The sequence below is a fragment of the Ochlerotatus camptorhynchus genome, unplaced genomic scaffold, assembly GCF_037179485.1.
Source record: "Ochlerotatus camptorhynchus isolate MF236.1 unplaced genomic scaffold, CSIRO-AGI_Acam_v1.1 ptg000554l, whole genome shotgun sequence".
Lineage (NCBI taxonomy): Eukaryota > Metazoa > Arthropoda > Insecta > Diptera > Culicidae > Ochlerotatus > Ochlerotatus camptorhynchus.
In genome coordinates this window covers 53,160-69,419 of record NW_027041037.1, presented here as the reverse complement: position 1 = coordinate 69,419, position 16,260 = coordinate 53,160, and the positions used below count along the sequence as shown (strand labels likewise).

The 16,260-nt window shown below is 37.4% G+C and overlaps 1 protein-coding gene across 8 annotated transcripts in view; it reads left to right on the top strand.

Moving 5' to 3' along the window:
• Esyt2 (extended synaptotagmin-like protein 2) overlaps positions 1–16,260 on the top strand; it is a 59,645-nt gene that overhangs the window by 34,458 nt on the left and 8,927 nt on the right. For 6 of the 8 annotated variants that reach the window (XM_065236514.1, XM_065236519.1, XM_065236513.1 and 3 more), the window contains 5 exons: positions 8,710–8,751; positions 8,839–8,979; positions 9,074–9,484; positions 9,589–9,759; positions 15,876–15,973. In XM_065236514.1, coding sequence (XP_065092586.1) covers positions 8,710–8,751; positions 8,839–8,979; positions 9,074–9,484; positions 9,589–9,759; positions 15,876–15,973 — 863 coding nt within the window. Of the gene's footprint in view, positions 1–8,709; positions 8,752–8,838; positions 8,980–9,073; positions 9,485–9,588; positions 9,760–15,300; positions 15,387–15,875; positions 15,974–16,260 lie in introns of all 8 variants that reach the window. The other 2 variants (XM_065236516.1, XM_065236517.1) reach the window with 2 other exon arrangements.

Genomic DNA, 16,260 nt, shown 5'->3' with positions numbered 1-16,260 from the left:
GCCGGGATTATCTGAAACATAAAATCTCTGATCACGCCTTCCTTCGGAAGGGAAGTAAAGCCGTTGGTTCCCGGTCCATGAATTGATGGGTCGATAGGTTAGGGTCCAGGTGTGAGAGTTGCCTCCCTGGAATCGGTTGTATTGGTACTCAGTACGGGCCTTTCTCGTGTAACATAAAATAGTTGGAATCGGTGGTATTGGTACTCAGTACGGGCCTTTCTTGTGTAACATAAAATAGTTGCATTTCATATTCTGCTCACTATCACCTGAATGTTGAATAAAAACAACCCTGAAAATTCGTGCATTTGAGTAAGCAAATTCATTCACTCTCGCGAGCACCACAGAAACAAAATAGCCTTCCTCAGATGGTTGAACGAGTGAAAATTCTTCCAACTAAGGCTGTGTTCTATTTGGTGAGTTATCACTAAATGTTGACAGATGGAAAGTTGTCAAATAAACCTGCTATTCTAGCAGACTTATTTCTGACAGACAAGGAACCAATTTTGACAGAAACTTTCTCAAAAATCGGCTGATCAACAAACAGAGAGATTTTCGAACATATTAATTTATTTTCGAAGTGCCATATAAGAAAAAAAAAATACCAAATGGATCAAAGCCACCCACAGAATTTACACGTAGACTCGGAGCTGACAGCATGTAGAACGAACGAGGGAGAAATTGGAAGTCAGCCGAACGAATTTCTCCACCAAGGGAGAACCCGATGTCATAACATATGTGAAACTTCATGCAAAAAAAAAAAACTAACTAAAAGATGTTTCCTTTTTTGTATTACCTTAGTAAATTAAAGTTAACTAGATTAAAAGTGTTGCCTGGTAAAGTTGGAATCGATTTGTCAAACAAAATATTCGTGATATTATCGATACAGAGCGTTCATAAGGGCCAATGTCGCATTTGGATTCTTTCGTAAATTTCTCGTAATTCAAATTCAATCCTACAAATCATCGTAGATGTTTACTTGAGCGAGTTTTCATTCTTGAAACATTCGTGGAAAATTAATTGTTTTCGTTTGAAAAATTGGCCTTTATGAAAGAAGAGCTGATATATTGTTTCATGCTCAGTAAGCATTGACCTTGTCGGCAACTCTACAACCGGTGGACACTAACGATTTTAAATTGGCTAACTACTTGACTAGCCTATTAGTCCCAAGCAAATCGATTAACGTACCCCATTCTAGTCAACATTCTAGTACTACACTATGTTTGTTTTGATTCGCTATGAAAGTTTGACAGATAAAATGAGGGGTTCGTCTATTAGCTTGGGACCGAAGAGAGTACCAGAGCTGAGCCAAAAAGTTGAGCACGTTTCTTCGGACCCTTCTGGTCTTAGAGTTACTTCTATGCTACAACTTTTTACTCCTATGGTAAAATCCCATAAACATCTGTGCTTAAAATCGAGTGGACTTTGTCTTATATCTTCACTCCACCATGATATCAGCGAGCCGCCGTCTCTTCACGCAAAGATTGACAGTATCTTATGGGATTTTCATAGGAGTGAAAATATGAGGAAATGTCCATCAGATTTCGCGTACAGACTAACGGTTGCTGAAGGGATTTTACAATAGGAGTAAAGAGTTACAGAGTGGCCGACAAGGCAAATTGTCAATTGTCAAGGTAATGGGGTTATTCTTTTTTTCGACCAGCTCTACAGGGGGCTTTTCAAATGATTTTTAACTAGTATTTTTATGTCGGTCAGAAGCCAATCAGTTAACCAGTAATTTGCCTATTTACATATGCAATTTTTCTTCGTTTCATCGAGCTTGTTGAAGTGCATTGGATTAATTACGGATATTACGCTACGAAAACATGAAAACATTTTTTCCAGAATTTTGCGTGATGTACTTAATGGATGCTCTTTCAAGAAACATTTAATCTTAGTTTTGAAGGACAAAATATTTGTTGTTTCTTGATGATCTCTTGGTAGGTTATTAAATTTGGTAGTACCTATAAAAGATATCTTGAAACATGGTAAATTTGTCTGGTATTGTAAAACCGGAGTAACGTATCCATAGCAAGGTTATCTATCCTTTGTGGGCTATGTACAATATTCTTAACCATTAGCAAAGTTTGCTCTTCTCATAACCCAATATTTTGTGGGAGAAATTGGTGTATAATTGAATTGATAGGTGTAAGAATGGTAATTTATAAATGATTTTAAGACACCGGTTTTGTAAAGTTTTGAGTTTTTTTTTTCCAATTCTGACTTACTAGCACTGCCCCATGAATAAGGATGAATATGCGCAAAATATAAGAGAAGTATAGCTTTTCGAGGAAGAAAGTTACTAACACGTCTCAAAATTCCATACATAGACGAAACATTACTTGCAACCTTGTTTATGTGGTAAATCCAAAATAAAATAGAATCTAAATAGATTCCCAGATATTTGAAGTAGTCAACTTTCTCGATAATGTCAGCGTTCATAGCTAATATTGATGCTTGTGGAAGAATTTTCCTTGGTGATCGAAAGATCATATTCTTGGTTTTTTTTTTGCAAGTTTAATGAGAGGAGATTGACTGAGAAATAATCTTGCAGCAACCGTAAATCCTTTGTAAATTGAATTTGAACCAATTATATTTAAATTTATCTGTGCGTAAACTAAAGTCGTGTCGTCAGCAAATAACCTAAGAGTTCCAGAAAGATTAATTTTAATTATATCGTTGATGTAGACAAGGAAAAGTTAAGGGCCAATCTTACTCCCCTGTGGAACTCCAGTACTAATTTCTCTTCTAGAACAAATTTCTCAATCATACGCAACATATTGACTTCTGTTGCTCAAATAGCAACGGATAATGCTATTTACAGTGCCCTTGATACCATATTGATCTAGTTTCCTTAATAAAATATCATGGTTTAGAGTGCCAAATGTCTTTTTCTGATCAAGAAACAAGGCACCCACTATTTTCTTTGCATCGGTTTCATACAATATTTGGTCCACAAGTTCAGCTACAGCTACAGTTGCAATACTTCCATTACGAGACCCATATTGCTAGTTATATAGGTATTACTAGCTGAGTGTGCCCGGCCTTGCTCGTGATTCAATATTAGCTTGAGTTTATGCGCCAATAAAAAAAAGCATGCATTACTGTACGTACCCCCCTCTTATCTAAGGGGCTACCTCCTATGACTTCCACATGCCAAATTTCGTTCCATTTGCTTGATTAGTTCTCGAGTTAATCAGAAATGTCTGTTTCATTTGTATGGCAGCCCCCTCTTACAGAGAGGGGAGGGGTCTCGAACCATCATAGGAACCTTTCCCGGCCCCAAAAACCTCTGCATACAAATTTTCACGCCGATCGGTTCAGTAGTTTCCGAGTCTATAAGGGTTAGACAGACACACATAAATTCATTATATACATTGAAATAGATATTATGCCTGTTTAGAAAACAAATTAGGCGTTTGATTTATAACTTTTCAATTTTTTTTGAGGACTGACAGGGTTGATATTAGTTGATAATTGGGTTGTTTAGGGGTATTGAGGTAAATACCGACATCCAAAATTTCATCAATTTTGGTACACTGGAACTATTTTAAATAAGTACGATTACATTAGCAAAAATCACCAGCCCATGTGGGACTTTGTATGGCAGCGAGCTGTCAACGAATCAAAAATTTATATCTTGATTTAATAATCGAAATGAATGTCTACGGGATCGATAAAAATATCGTTGTGTTCATGAATTTTCAGACTAAAAACTGAACGCTAATGATTTAAATAAGTGAATTTTACAGTACTTTAGGTTTATGTGTTACAATACGCGTGATTTGCTGTCAAATTGGGCTACTGAACATCCATCAATTAGATGTACATTCATATGTAAGACCCAGTGAATTTTTCATGTTTTTTTCGTTCTCCCGCTGTTTAAGGTGATTCCCTGTAGCGTCCTTTTTCGTGTTACACTTCGCAATTTCACATGTGAAAATAATAAAATTTCTATGAATGCACGTAGCGGAAACTACTACTTATTGTTTGCTGCAGAGAAGCAAGCAATGTCTGAAATTTGCAGATGTATAATCCTCGTAGATTTTAAGTAGTGTGCTCTTGAAATAGCGAGGTGCGATGGAAAAATGGACTTGTAAATGGACGAGTAAAGCGAAGTTGATTCAGATTAGCGGGAGTCTACGGTGTAATACTTTTCTCCATCTAAATACCAATTTTAATGTGTCAAGTTATGTTTCAAGCTAGCAAATAAAAAAGTAATTATTTCTACGAAATTCTCACTCAGCTGTTGTTAACGAATGCAATCGTAAACGACTCAGCATGCAAAAAATAATCACTGGGGATTCATCCACACTACTACATTCAGAATCAGTCATGGTCATGTCATGTTAGTTTTGCTCAATTTCGCGTTCAACGAAGAAAATCGAAGCAAAGTGAAAACGAACAAAATCAGTGCGGATCGAACAAGCCGCTACTCGTCTCTGATGTTGTATGCGGATGAGTGAGTATTATATGCAAAATGATTTTCCTCATGTTTGCATTTGAGAACTGACATTGTGTTTCTAACATTGGAGCAATTCACACTGAACCTGACCTCTTTTTGCATGGAGATTCTTAAAATCTATTTTTTTTGTACTCATTCAGAATGTATAGTTATGAAACTGCAATTGATTGGCCAAGGGTACATTGATGAACCCCTTGGTAACTAGGGTCTCTAACAGTTTCAAAACTTTTAATTTTTTGCGTATTCTTGATTCATTATATCTTTGAAAATTCTCAGTAAAACTCATAGGGTTCAAGTATTTTCTCTCAAATTCCCGGTTTTTTTTTCTTCCTTCATAAGCTTCTTCTTAAGAATTTTCAGACTAGCCCGGAAGATTTTTTTTGGACTTCCCTTCATAGTGCCTTCTGACTACTTTTCCAATGATACTCTTCAAAACTTTCCCGGAACTTTCTTCCATCTTTCCGCGGTTCCAGTTTTATTGGGATATTTCTATAGACTATCAACTTCTCCTGGAGGTTTCTTTTGACTTCCTCCAAGGTGCTTCTGGTTTCCTCCGGTAGCACCTTTCGAAATTTCTCTTGATTTATTGATAGATAAAATTTTCCGGGAACGGTTTCCTGTATCCGTATTCGTTTACTCTATTTTCAGCGCAACTGTATATTATGTAGTTTTTTAGCTCTTCTTTTCTTTATTTAACGTCGGTCTCTGTTCCGCAATCTAGTGCCAATCACCGACGGACATCGATTGCCATCCATTAACGGCAATCGAATGTGCAGGAAGGCAGCTTCCACACCTGCGTAGGATATCGCACCCATTCAACACACATGGGCCGGGACCAACGGCTTTACTTCCCTTCCGAAGGAAGACGTGACCAGAGATTTTTATGCCTCAGAAAAATCCCACCGACCTCGGCTGGGATTGAACCCAGACCCATCGGGGTGTTAGAAAGCAGTCACGCTTACCACTACACCACCGGCGCCGGCAATAGTTTTTTAGCTGTTAGATATTTTTATATCATCCCTCAATTTTATCAATGTGGTTGATTTGGATCAATTCTGAGAAGCTGTTCGCAAGCCATGTAGACTAATTAGTTGCTTCTTATGACTCCCAATCATAATATAATTGAATTTTCATATGAATCCAGCATTCCACGCTAGGTAATGCATACTCGATGCCTTCTAAAAAGTGGTGATTTCCAAATTTAAGGATTCTTTGATGATGCAATTATTGTTCGAAACATGTCTTAACATATTCAAAGTGTCTACCGTATGCGTGATAATGTTTGCACCATCGTACAAATAAGGTTCCCGTTTCACCTGTGCATTCAATGCCTTGGTTTTCTTTGCATGCACGTAACCTATAGCTCATACCGTAGTAGGCTGTGTATAAAAGAAAATGATTTACAAAGTTTGACAGTTGCACCATGACTGGCAGCGTATTCGTGATTTGTCCCACGCGCAAATGTCGCAAAAAGACATTTCAATCGCCGTTAGAGGGTCCCGGTGGACCGTCAAAAGGGTTTTAAACCGAGAAAAGAAAGGACAACTATCCGCGAAGGTGGCCACAGGTCGTCCGAGGTCAGCTCGGGTTCCGAGGGTTATCGCTGCTATCAAAACGAAGATTCTGGTGAATCCAGTGCGTTCAATAAGAAAAATGGCAAAAGGAACACGGGATCCGTGAATTTACGGCACGGAAGATCGTAAAGAAAGATTGTGGGGCGCAGTCGAGGGCATGAAAAAAAAAACTCACATGATTACCAACCACATCCGGGAGCTACGAGTCGAACGATGCAAGAAAATCTTGAACTTCCTTAAGAGAATCCTGTTCATCGACGAGAGCATGTTTACCGTCGATCCCGTATCAAATTCCTGAATCAACCGGTATATTAGTTCTCTTCCTTCCGGTAAAAGACGAGCACAAAAACGTGTATCTGAACAAGCATCCTGCTAGCGTTATGGTGTTTAGATTGGGGGCTTCCGATGGCAAAAAATGGACCCGATGTTCATTCCAGAAGGCGACAAGGTCAACACGGAGGTCTACATCGGGATTTTAAGTAAGTATGTTCTTCCGTGGATCAAAGAACAGTACGGTCCGAAGCCAAATGTTGTATTTCAACAAGATGAGGTTCCGTGCCACACCTCGAACCGCACTCAGAAGTGGTTGCAGGAACATCTTCCGTTCTGGGCGAAGGATATGTGGCCGCCATCCAGCCCCGATCTTAATCCGCTGGATTACTCAATATGGCGCGTCATGAAGGCCAAGGCCTGTTCTAAACGCCACTCGAGTACAGCAAGCTTCAGATAAAAATTGACCCGTATCTGGCGAGAAATGGATCCAGACTACATTATTAGAACCTGCCGTGCATTCCGGAAGCATGTGGAGGCCGTAATTGCAGCAAGTGGAAACTCGATCGATGATTAACATAGGTTAAGACTCAGAGAAACAAGTGGGATGAATAAATAAAATAAAAATAAAATAAAATAATATAAATAAAAAAACTCGAAAACGAAATTTTTGAGAATTTTTTTAATTTTGTCATTGCTCAATGGTGCAAATATTATCACGCATACGGTATGTGGATCATACACGACATATTGCCATGTATACCAGATGTTCTAGGATCTTCACATTATCTTGAAGTTCAGATGATGTGTTCTAGTAGATCAACCAAGACTGGGACAATTTCTGATGCATCGAAATATATCCAAATAGTTTCATAGTGTCTGTGTGAATCATGCACAACCTATTGTCAAGTATATCAGATTTTCTAGGTTTTACAAATCGTCCTGGAATGCAGAATGGAATGTCTAGTATCGAAATATGTCCAAATAGATTCAAAGTGTCTATGTAGATCATGTACGATCTAAGTTCTAGGCTCTCCAAACCATCGTAGGGTTCAAATGATTTGTTCAACTACACCTATCCTAGATTGGGACAAAGTCTTTAGTATAGAAATTTGTCCAAACAAATTCATAGTATCTGTGTGGATCATACACAATCTATTGCCATTTACATAACAAGTTCTAGGTTCTCCAAGGTGTCCTGGAATTCAGATGATTTGTTCAACTAGATCATCAAATACTGGTACAATGTCTGTAGTGTTCCAAGTTGTCCTGGAGATCAGATGATGTGTTCTACTAGATCAACCATGACTTTGACAATGTCTGTAGGATCGAAATATGCCCAAACAGATTCAAAGTGTCTATGTGGATTGCCATACATATCAGATACTCTAGGTTCTTCAAATTGATCTGGAGTTCGGATGATGTGTCCTACTAGATTGGGTGAATGTCTGTAGTATGCAATATTTAAAAAAAAAAAACAGAATCAATGTGTCTATGTGCATGTTGCACGAACTATTGTCTTGTATATCAGATGTTCTAGGTTTTCAAAATCATCCAGTAATTCAGATGATGTTATCTACTATATCGATCAAGACTGGAACTATGTCTGTAGATCTAATTGAACAAACCATCTGAACTCCAGGACAATTTGGAGAACCTAGAATATCTGGTATTCATGACAGTAGATCGTGCATAATCCACATAGACACATTGAATCTTTTTGGACAAATTTAGATGCTACAGAAATTATCCCAGTCTTGGATGAAGTAGTTTAACAAATAATCTGAACTCCAAGACGGTTTGAAGATCCTAGATCGGATATACATGACAATTCGTTATGAATGATCAACACATACACTTTGAATCTATTTGGACATATTTCGAACAAGAAATGCATAATCCTGAAAAAGCGTCATCAAAGATTCCATAAATTACGGAAATGACCCCTTTTTTAACGGCACCGGGTATGTTCTTCAGGTGGCCTATCTGGTCAGACATGCCTCAGAGCATCACTACTGTTTATGATTAATTTGGCACACCAGTTGTTGATTAGAAGCTTCATGTTACCAGCAGGTAAAACAACGATAATAGGAAGGTAGCATGATATTTAACCCTCATGACCCAAAAACCTACCGGAATAAATCCGGCCACAAAGTCTCAAATATATTTTTGTAAGTTTAATATAAAGTGAACAAGTTAAGTGACCGTAAAAATGTTTCAAACAAATCGGATAAGTAATACTCCGTTAGCAGCATTTTAGATTTTTAATTAATAGCCCGGTAGCCAGCGGGTTAAATAATCTATTTGAATACATCTGTGCAGTTCATTTTTTCAACAATAATCATCTCATATTGCAGCGAACCACATATAAGCATAGTACTAATTATGCACCCATTTTCGTAGGTATTCTTCCCAGACGTTGAACGGTGTGAGTGGCTCAATAAGGTACGTTTGGATTGCAAACATTCCCTCCGGTGGTTTGTGTAGAACATTGTCTCTTTAATTTCCCCTACCCTCTTCCATCTCCCATAGATCCTGAAACAAGTATGGCCCAATGCAAACTTCTTCGCAAAGAACCTCATCAAGGAGTCCATCGAGCCAAATATTCAACAGGCATTGGCCGGATACAAGCTGAACGGCTTCAAATTCGACCGTATGATTCTGGGAACAATCGTAAGAGTTGTTTTTCTGCGAATGAAAATGTAAAGACTTGTCTGGCTCATCAAACGGTTAATGGTACGTTTGTTTCCCTCGCGTATATTTTCAGCCTCCCCGAATCGGCGGAGTGAAGGTGTATGAAAAGAACGTCGCACGCAATGAAATCATCATGGATTTGGACCTGTTCTACGCCGGCGACTGTGATATCAACTTTTCGTTGAGTGGATTACGGGGTGGAATTAAGGATTTCCAAATCCACGGCACTGTGCGAGTCATAATGAAGCCACTCATTTCGCAGATGCCTCTTGTTGGAGGCCTACAGATCTTCTTCCTCAACAATCCGAATATCGATTTCAACCTGGTCGGAGTGGTTGATTTGCTTGATATGCCCGGGTTGAGCGATATATTGAGAAAGATTATTGTGGAGCAGGTTGCTGCTATCATGGTGCTACCGAACAAGTTGCCAATCATTCTGAATGATGGTGTTCCGGCGCTTTCGCTTAAAATGCCAGAGCCCGAGGTAAGCTATCTATGCTGTTAATTAATTTGTCTTTTATCAGCCTATTTAAGCACCAAGGTTACGTTGAAATGACATTATTTTTCTCACTTGAATTTTTCTTCTAGGGTGTTCTTCGAATCCACGTCGTCGAAGCAAAGGATCTGATGAAGAAGGACATTAGTGTATTGGGAAAGGGCAAGTCCGATCCGTATGCTATCGTGTCCGTTGGAGCTCAGCAGTTCCGCACACAGACAATCGACAATACGGTCAACCCCAAGTGGGACTACTGGTGCGAGGTAAATAGCTTAAAACACACAAGTTTTGTTTATTTTTGCTATACCAAATATAGCATTTTAACCTCCCGTTTGGCTCACACACATCTGCACACCTACACACACTAGTACATGTAGGGCGTATTACATACGTTGCTTGTGATTTTTATTTATCAAATGAACAACGGCCGTTTGAGACTAATTAACACCATGCCCTGGACTAACGAATCTGAACCATAGATTTTATCTCACCCTCTCGTGGGGAAAGCCATTGTAAAAGTTGAGAGATTTGTGGCTAGTTTGCATGCAATGATTAGATGTGCCGTTTGTTGGTTTGCCAGTTAATTTTATATGTTGTTGTTGAAGGTGTGTTTATTTAGGAAAAAGTCGTCGGTTTAGCTCATTGGAGAAAAGATTGTTTTAGGTTGAAAGTCACTTTGTATTCTAAGCAGAGCTATTAATCTGCAGTCATATTTGATTCTACATTTCAGTGGATTCTTTGAAAAAAAAATAATCTATAAACCGTAATGAATCGAAATCCGGACATTTTGTCAACAATTCCGGACACTTTAAAAGTTAACTAGGGGCTGTCCACATTCCACGTGGACAGTTTTAAAAGATTCAAATGATGCTGGATGGCTTCAGAGATTTTTTACCGTTGCGTTAAACCAAACACCGGTGGAAATTAATATAGGGACACTTAAAAAAGCATGTCATAGAATCTTACACCCTCTTTACAGCGTGACATACTATATGCATCACCCCCTTTTGACGTTCATATTTTTCGAGTCTGCTTCTCCCTCCCAGGAACCAACAAAATGCACTATACTTATGACAGATATACCGAGTAGTACCGTTATCATCATTGAACATGAATTTTGCAAAGTTATACGGAGATCTAACCGGTAGAAGTAATTAAACATTCGAAATTAATCATCATACACATATACTATCTCGAGAAACGCATTAATGATCATCGATGATTAACCAATGATTTGTTTTTGTATTTTGAAAACTTCTACCGATTGGATCTCCTGGATGAAGTCTCTCTCCTACACACTTAGAAAAAAATCATGTAAATTTAGGTGCTCTGAGAGTGACATATACGAGCGTCAATTTTGACATAAATTTGAGTCATAACAGACGCGAAATATAGCTCAATCAAACGTACTTTTCGTCGAGCAACGAACTTTTCAGTCTCGGAGCGCTTAATATTACATGACACGTTTGTTTACGTCTCATAGTTTATGTCAAAGATGGATTCCGTCACGTGTAAAATTAGTTATTTCTAAGTGTGTAGTTTTGTCCAAACTAGCGCATGCTGTTTATACCCAAAGAGCCCAAGCTTGCTATCATCACTCCAGAGAACCTTTTTCCAAAACTCCAATGGCTTGTCGACATATTTCCGGGAAAAGTTAAGACGCTTGATCCTACAAAAATCATAATCATTCTTAAATGAATATTGAAAAGGAGGTAAACAAACCTGTTCACTTTTCGAATCAATGGTAATCGTGCGGCCAAACCACGTTGAAAACCATTATTCTGCAGCCTTATGCGGACAGTTAGTTCGGAGATGTTTAAAATTGTGTTTTCTCGAATAACACGGCTGGTGACAAACGAGTTTTTGGTCACTTCTCGACAAATTCGGCGACCATCGCTGACTGCAGTCTTCCGCTTTGTTCCTGTACCAGTCCTGTCTGCAACGCTGACAAATGCTTCATTTTTTGTTTTGAGGGACCTTTTTGATGGTCTGTAACGGTAAGTTTTCGGATTTGGGAGGAAATTTGTTTATCTTACATTTTATCGGATTGAATCGCGCACAGGTTATGATAAATCAATAACAGATTACATGTTTTGACGTTTCCATACAATTGAAGGGATGAGATTCAATTCAAACGCAATACACTGAGCTAAATATTTGTGTTGGTACGTACTTGATTCTGTCCAGGTAAAAAAGACAATTTCATCAATTATGCAATAGTACTAAATAAATATGCATTCAAAGGATGTGACGGTATAAGATCTGTTAAATATACTAAAATTACAACAATTTTCCCACAAATTTCAAACGTAAATATTTAGTGTCGAAACAGATATTGCACGTTGTACATTATGACGTGGGGCATACTTTATTCTGTCCAGTACTGTAAGTTTCAAACCTGGGCCAACATGTTTCCACAAGCGGCTTGAAGTATATAGGGTAAATGTTGGCTTCGGCACCCATTGACTGTTTTCGGCAACCAAAATTTAAACGTTAATTTCACTATGTTTTCCCATCAACGCACTTCCCTGAATGTGTCCAAACGATTGTTTAGCCTTTTAGCTTCAATCTGATTATATTTGAACGATCGAGCAATCCAGTAATGCTACATTTTTCTTCAAATAAAGCATACGCACTACAAAATCGGGTTGATTTCGAGTTGCCGATAATAGAACAGCTGGTTAACACGCAGTTCTAATGGGAAGGTTGCCGAAGAAAAAGAGGCTGCCGACAATAGTCACACTCACCTGAGAAGTTTGGAGCGTTGTAAAAACGCTTTCAAAACGTTTTGAAAAATTCTGTCGATTGGAATGGATAGAGAAGCAAGCAGCAGATGAATGTAAACAAACAGACACATCATATATGTGCGTGGCGCTGAGAAAATGCTAGTAGAAGTGCAGACGCTGCATAGATAGACGAGAATACGTAAATTCCCCTATATGAGATGTCCTGCTTATTTGTTTTGGAAAAAAAAAACATGTAGCTCGGACCTAATGAATTAATAATTTTTTTTTTTGGTTTCAAGCTGGAACTGCGTGACAGTTTAATTTTCAAGACTTGACCCAATTGAATACATTTTGCTTCTATCTTTGACAATACAGCAGAAGGACTAGCCTATGTTGGCCGCTTGAACACTGGATTCCGTATGTATTGTTTCAAGATAGTTATAGAAAAAATGATGTGACGTGTGCGCGTAGATACATCCGCGTAGTAAACCGAGTGAATAAGTAAATCCGTTTCGAACGAAATATCTAAATTATGTAAGTTACGAAAACCGATGAATTAACTTTTCGAGAAATAGTATAATGACTTCCTGAAGCGGTAAAAAATACTTCCGTCCACCTATAAAATTTTAGTTTTTAGCAGTTCCAGTTCCGATTTGTATGAAATTTTGTTATATTTTTTGTTATGAGCAATATTCAAATTTTTATTAAAATTCAACAATTTGTATCTCGAAATTTTTTCGAAATGGCATCCTTAATATTTTTCAAAAAATTGTAGCACAGAAACGGCATTTCTGATTGCAATGACGTCTGGGACAACATTGTAAGTATAAATCTTGTCTTTTTGGAAAAAGTATATATGAAATTACTTAGTTTTTTCTATCAGTGTATTTTTTTCTCAAAGATTACCTACAACTTCTTCAAAGATGTTATTTTGATCAGAACAATAGTTTTACTGTTATGATTAAAAAAAAAATACAATCAATTTTTTTAATACCCCCTCTTTCAAAAGTTACTGTGAAGAAAAAATCTTTAAATGAAAATTGCAACCATTGGTAGCAGCGAACACATGAGTCATATTCCATTCAAATCGGAAACACTCATGTCCAACCGGTTGACGTTATAGGCTGGAAATGCTCCATAACAAACAATTATGCATAGTTTTATGCAAATCGGAAAAGGTCAAGTTTTTTCGATTCTTCATTTTGCGTAGAACTGCTTTTTTCCATCAAATAATGAAATTATACATACATAAACAATGAGAGTACTGAAAAATTATAAAATATACAGCCGATTATTATTTGAACTTGAAATGCCATTGGTGAATTTTGCAGGAGTTGAAATTCGCAAGGCTTGTGTTTTTGAGATCTTCCGATCACTGTATGGTTTTAATGCCGTTCTCCACTCTAACTGCTTTGGAAAATAATTGAAAAGATTTTTTTCAATAATTTAATGCATTATGTAATTTTAGATCATCGGAAAATTTTGATTTAATCAAAATTGTATTTTTTAGAATCTAAATTTAATAAACAAATTCTTTGAAGATATCATAGTTGTGAAAGAGTCTCATTGATCGGTGTTAGTTTCCTATCCGGTTTGTCTTCCAACTAGCCCCGATAACTAGGTTAGACATCTAGTTCGTCGTAATCGCCTATTTCCGTTCTATCGAGTAGAACACATAAATATTATCAATGATTTCAACGCGCTTAAATCAATAATACGTTTGATTTGCTACTACAGCTTAAAAGCGACAGTACAAAGCATATACAGTTCGAAAAAGTACTGTAAATTTCTGTTCAATATGATGCACATAAAAAGAGCATAAAGCATAAAGTCTACCTTATAAATTGTGTAATGTTCTGAGACATTTCATGACATGTTTCAGATATTTCATGCAATAGTCCATCTTTGTATGAAACATTTCTTGTACGATGCTGGTTCATTGGGAAATGAAATGCAGTTACACGCAGGATTTTTAACTTCATAATTAAAATTCAGATGTTTTATCTGTGTATTAAAGCGCAAAGTATCAATATTTCTATTATTTCTCTAATCTATTATTTTTAAATTGTTGAACCAACTGTACGTGGCTACAGTTCTGTTGCTGCAAACTTGTAGAGCTGCAACATTTGTCATATAAAGCGAAAAACATAAATCGAGAGGCATGAAATTTACCGAATAGTTAGTCTGTTGAAAGTTCGGCAAACAAACACAGAATTCACAACCCATTCATAGCTAGCACGAGGCAGGGGCTCGTCGTCACAAGGGAATTAATCTCCATTTGGAGTTGAGGCGTAGAGGTTGACATTTCATTAACTTTGTTGAACAACTTAATCAGTAGCATAATCTCAAAGCTCATGCACATTACATCCGTTTTGGAAAAACTAACAGGTAAACAATAGATTTTTTTTTCGAAACGTATCGCTAACAGATGTAATGTGTGCAGGCCTTTATTTATGCATTGCAACAAGCAGCACTCTGCAATAAAACATTAGCTAAAACACAAGTGCATAAGTTAAGTTTTCTAGCCAACTTCCTGAAAAGACTTTTTTATGATTTTCACGAGCATTTTTATTTTGTTTTATATATTTTTTAGTTTTATGAACCCTTTATTACCTTCAGTCATGGCAACGGAACTAGAAAACGCGTAAGTTTTGGTTGTGTGGCAATGATTTTTTAAAAGCTTTGTTCTGTTGTTTGCTGTTTATATTATTGATTGATTATCAATTTTTGTACAAAAGACGTTTGCTCATCAGTTTGTATTATCTTGTCAGTTATCAAGCCACTTCCAAAGCTGATGCGTTTGTGAGCCATTTCAAATTTACATTTTTATTTCGGTGGGGAATTTCATTTATCAGGTAAACTATGCCCTTGCTGAAGGGAGCTACCAGTTGTTTCTTTTATTTATTCTTGTCTTATTTGCAATATGATGCCCCTTCCTTACGACCACTACTGCTACCGAATCGCAACCATCACCTACAACCATCCAACAATCCAACACATTTCTTCTTCCGATTCAACAACAACACAAACAACATCGATGATCACCACATCAAAACTGTATGATCATAAAATCAAAAGGCGTTTATCCATGCGGAAAGCGGCCAACAATTGCAATTCGTTGTCAACGACAAAGACACCGGTGGTGACGATGAATTACTGGGAAGGTGAGATTGGTTTTGCATTCTATAAGCTTTTATTTTTTATAGTTAAGTTATCTTGTACCTATGATTAAGTAAACGTTATCAGGAGCTGTCGTCAGCCATGTTTTGGTCTTGGTTCTAACGTTTTTGGGAATTGGCTAGTTTGCTTTTGGTTTTGTTCTAACTGTAAATATGTTGGCTGGTCATTTATTATGTTTTATCTGTAGATAACCAGTAATACGTTGTAACGTTATTGTGCAGGTAGGATTATGCTTGTTGTGGGTAATTAAAAGTATTTTAAAAGAGACATTCCATACCACTTATAAAATACTTCTTGTCCATATCAAGAGTGCATGTGTTGGTGCTGAATAGTAATTTATACTAATGCTTTACCGCTAATCATATAACAGTTGTTCATCAGACCGTCCGTCCTCCCATCGAATGTACAGAATATCTGAATCAAATCATCAATTGTTCACAATAGATTTGGTTAATCTTTTGATTTTCCGGTAGGCTGAGGTAAACGCAACGTTAGGGCAGGAAATCGAACTCAACCTTTGGGACTGGGATCCGGGCTTCCCAGGTGTCCAGAATGACGACTATCTTGGCAGGTGGTGATGGGTTTTTAGCTTTTCATTCTTTACTGATAATCCTTTAGCTTTGACGTTATCCGCTATCCAACCAACCATTTACGAGTTCCATGTGGCAGTTTTCTTTCTCATACTAAACCATAACGAAACATTGAAAAGAATTTTGTTTGAAATCTTAGAATAGATAAGAGTGCGTTATTACAGGAATGTTATTCATTGCCGGGAAATTAGTGTCCTGAAATCTTCACTTCCATTTAATTAATATTTCGTCACATCGAATCCTCAGCAGTCAGCATACACACGACCGA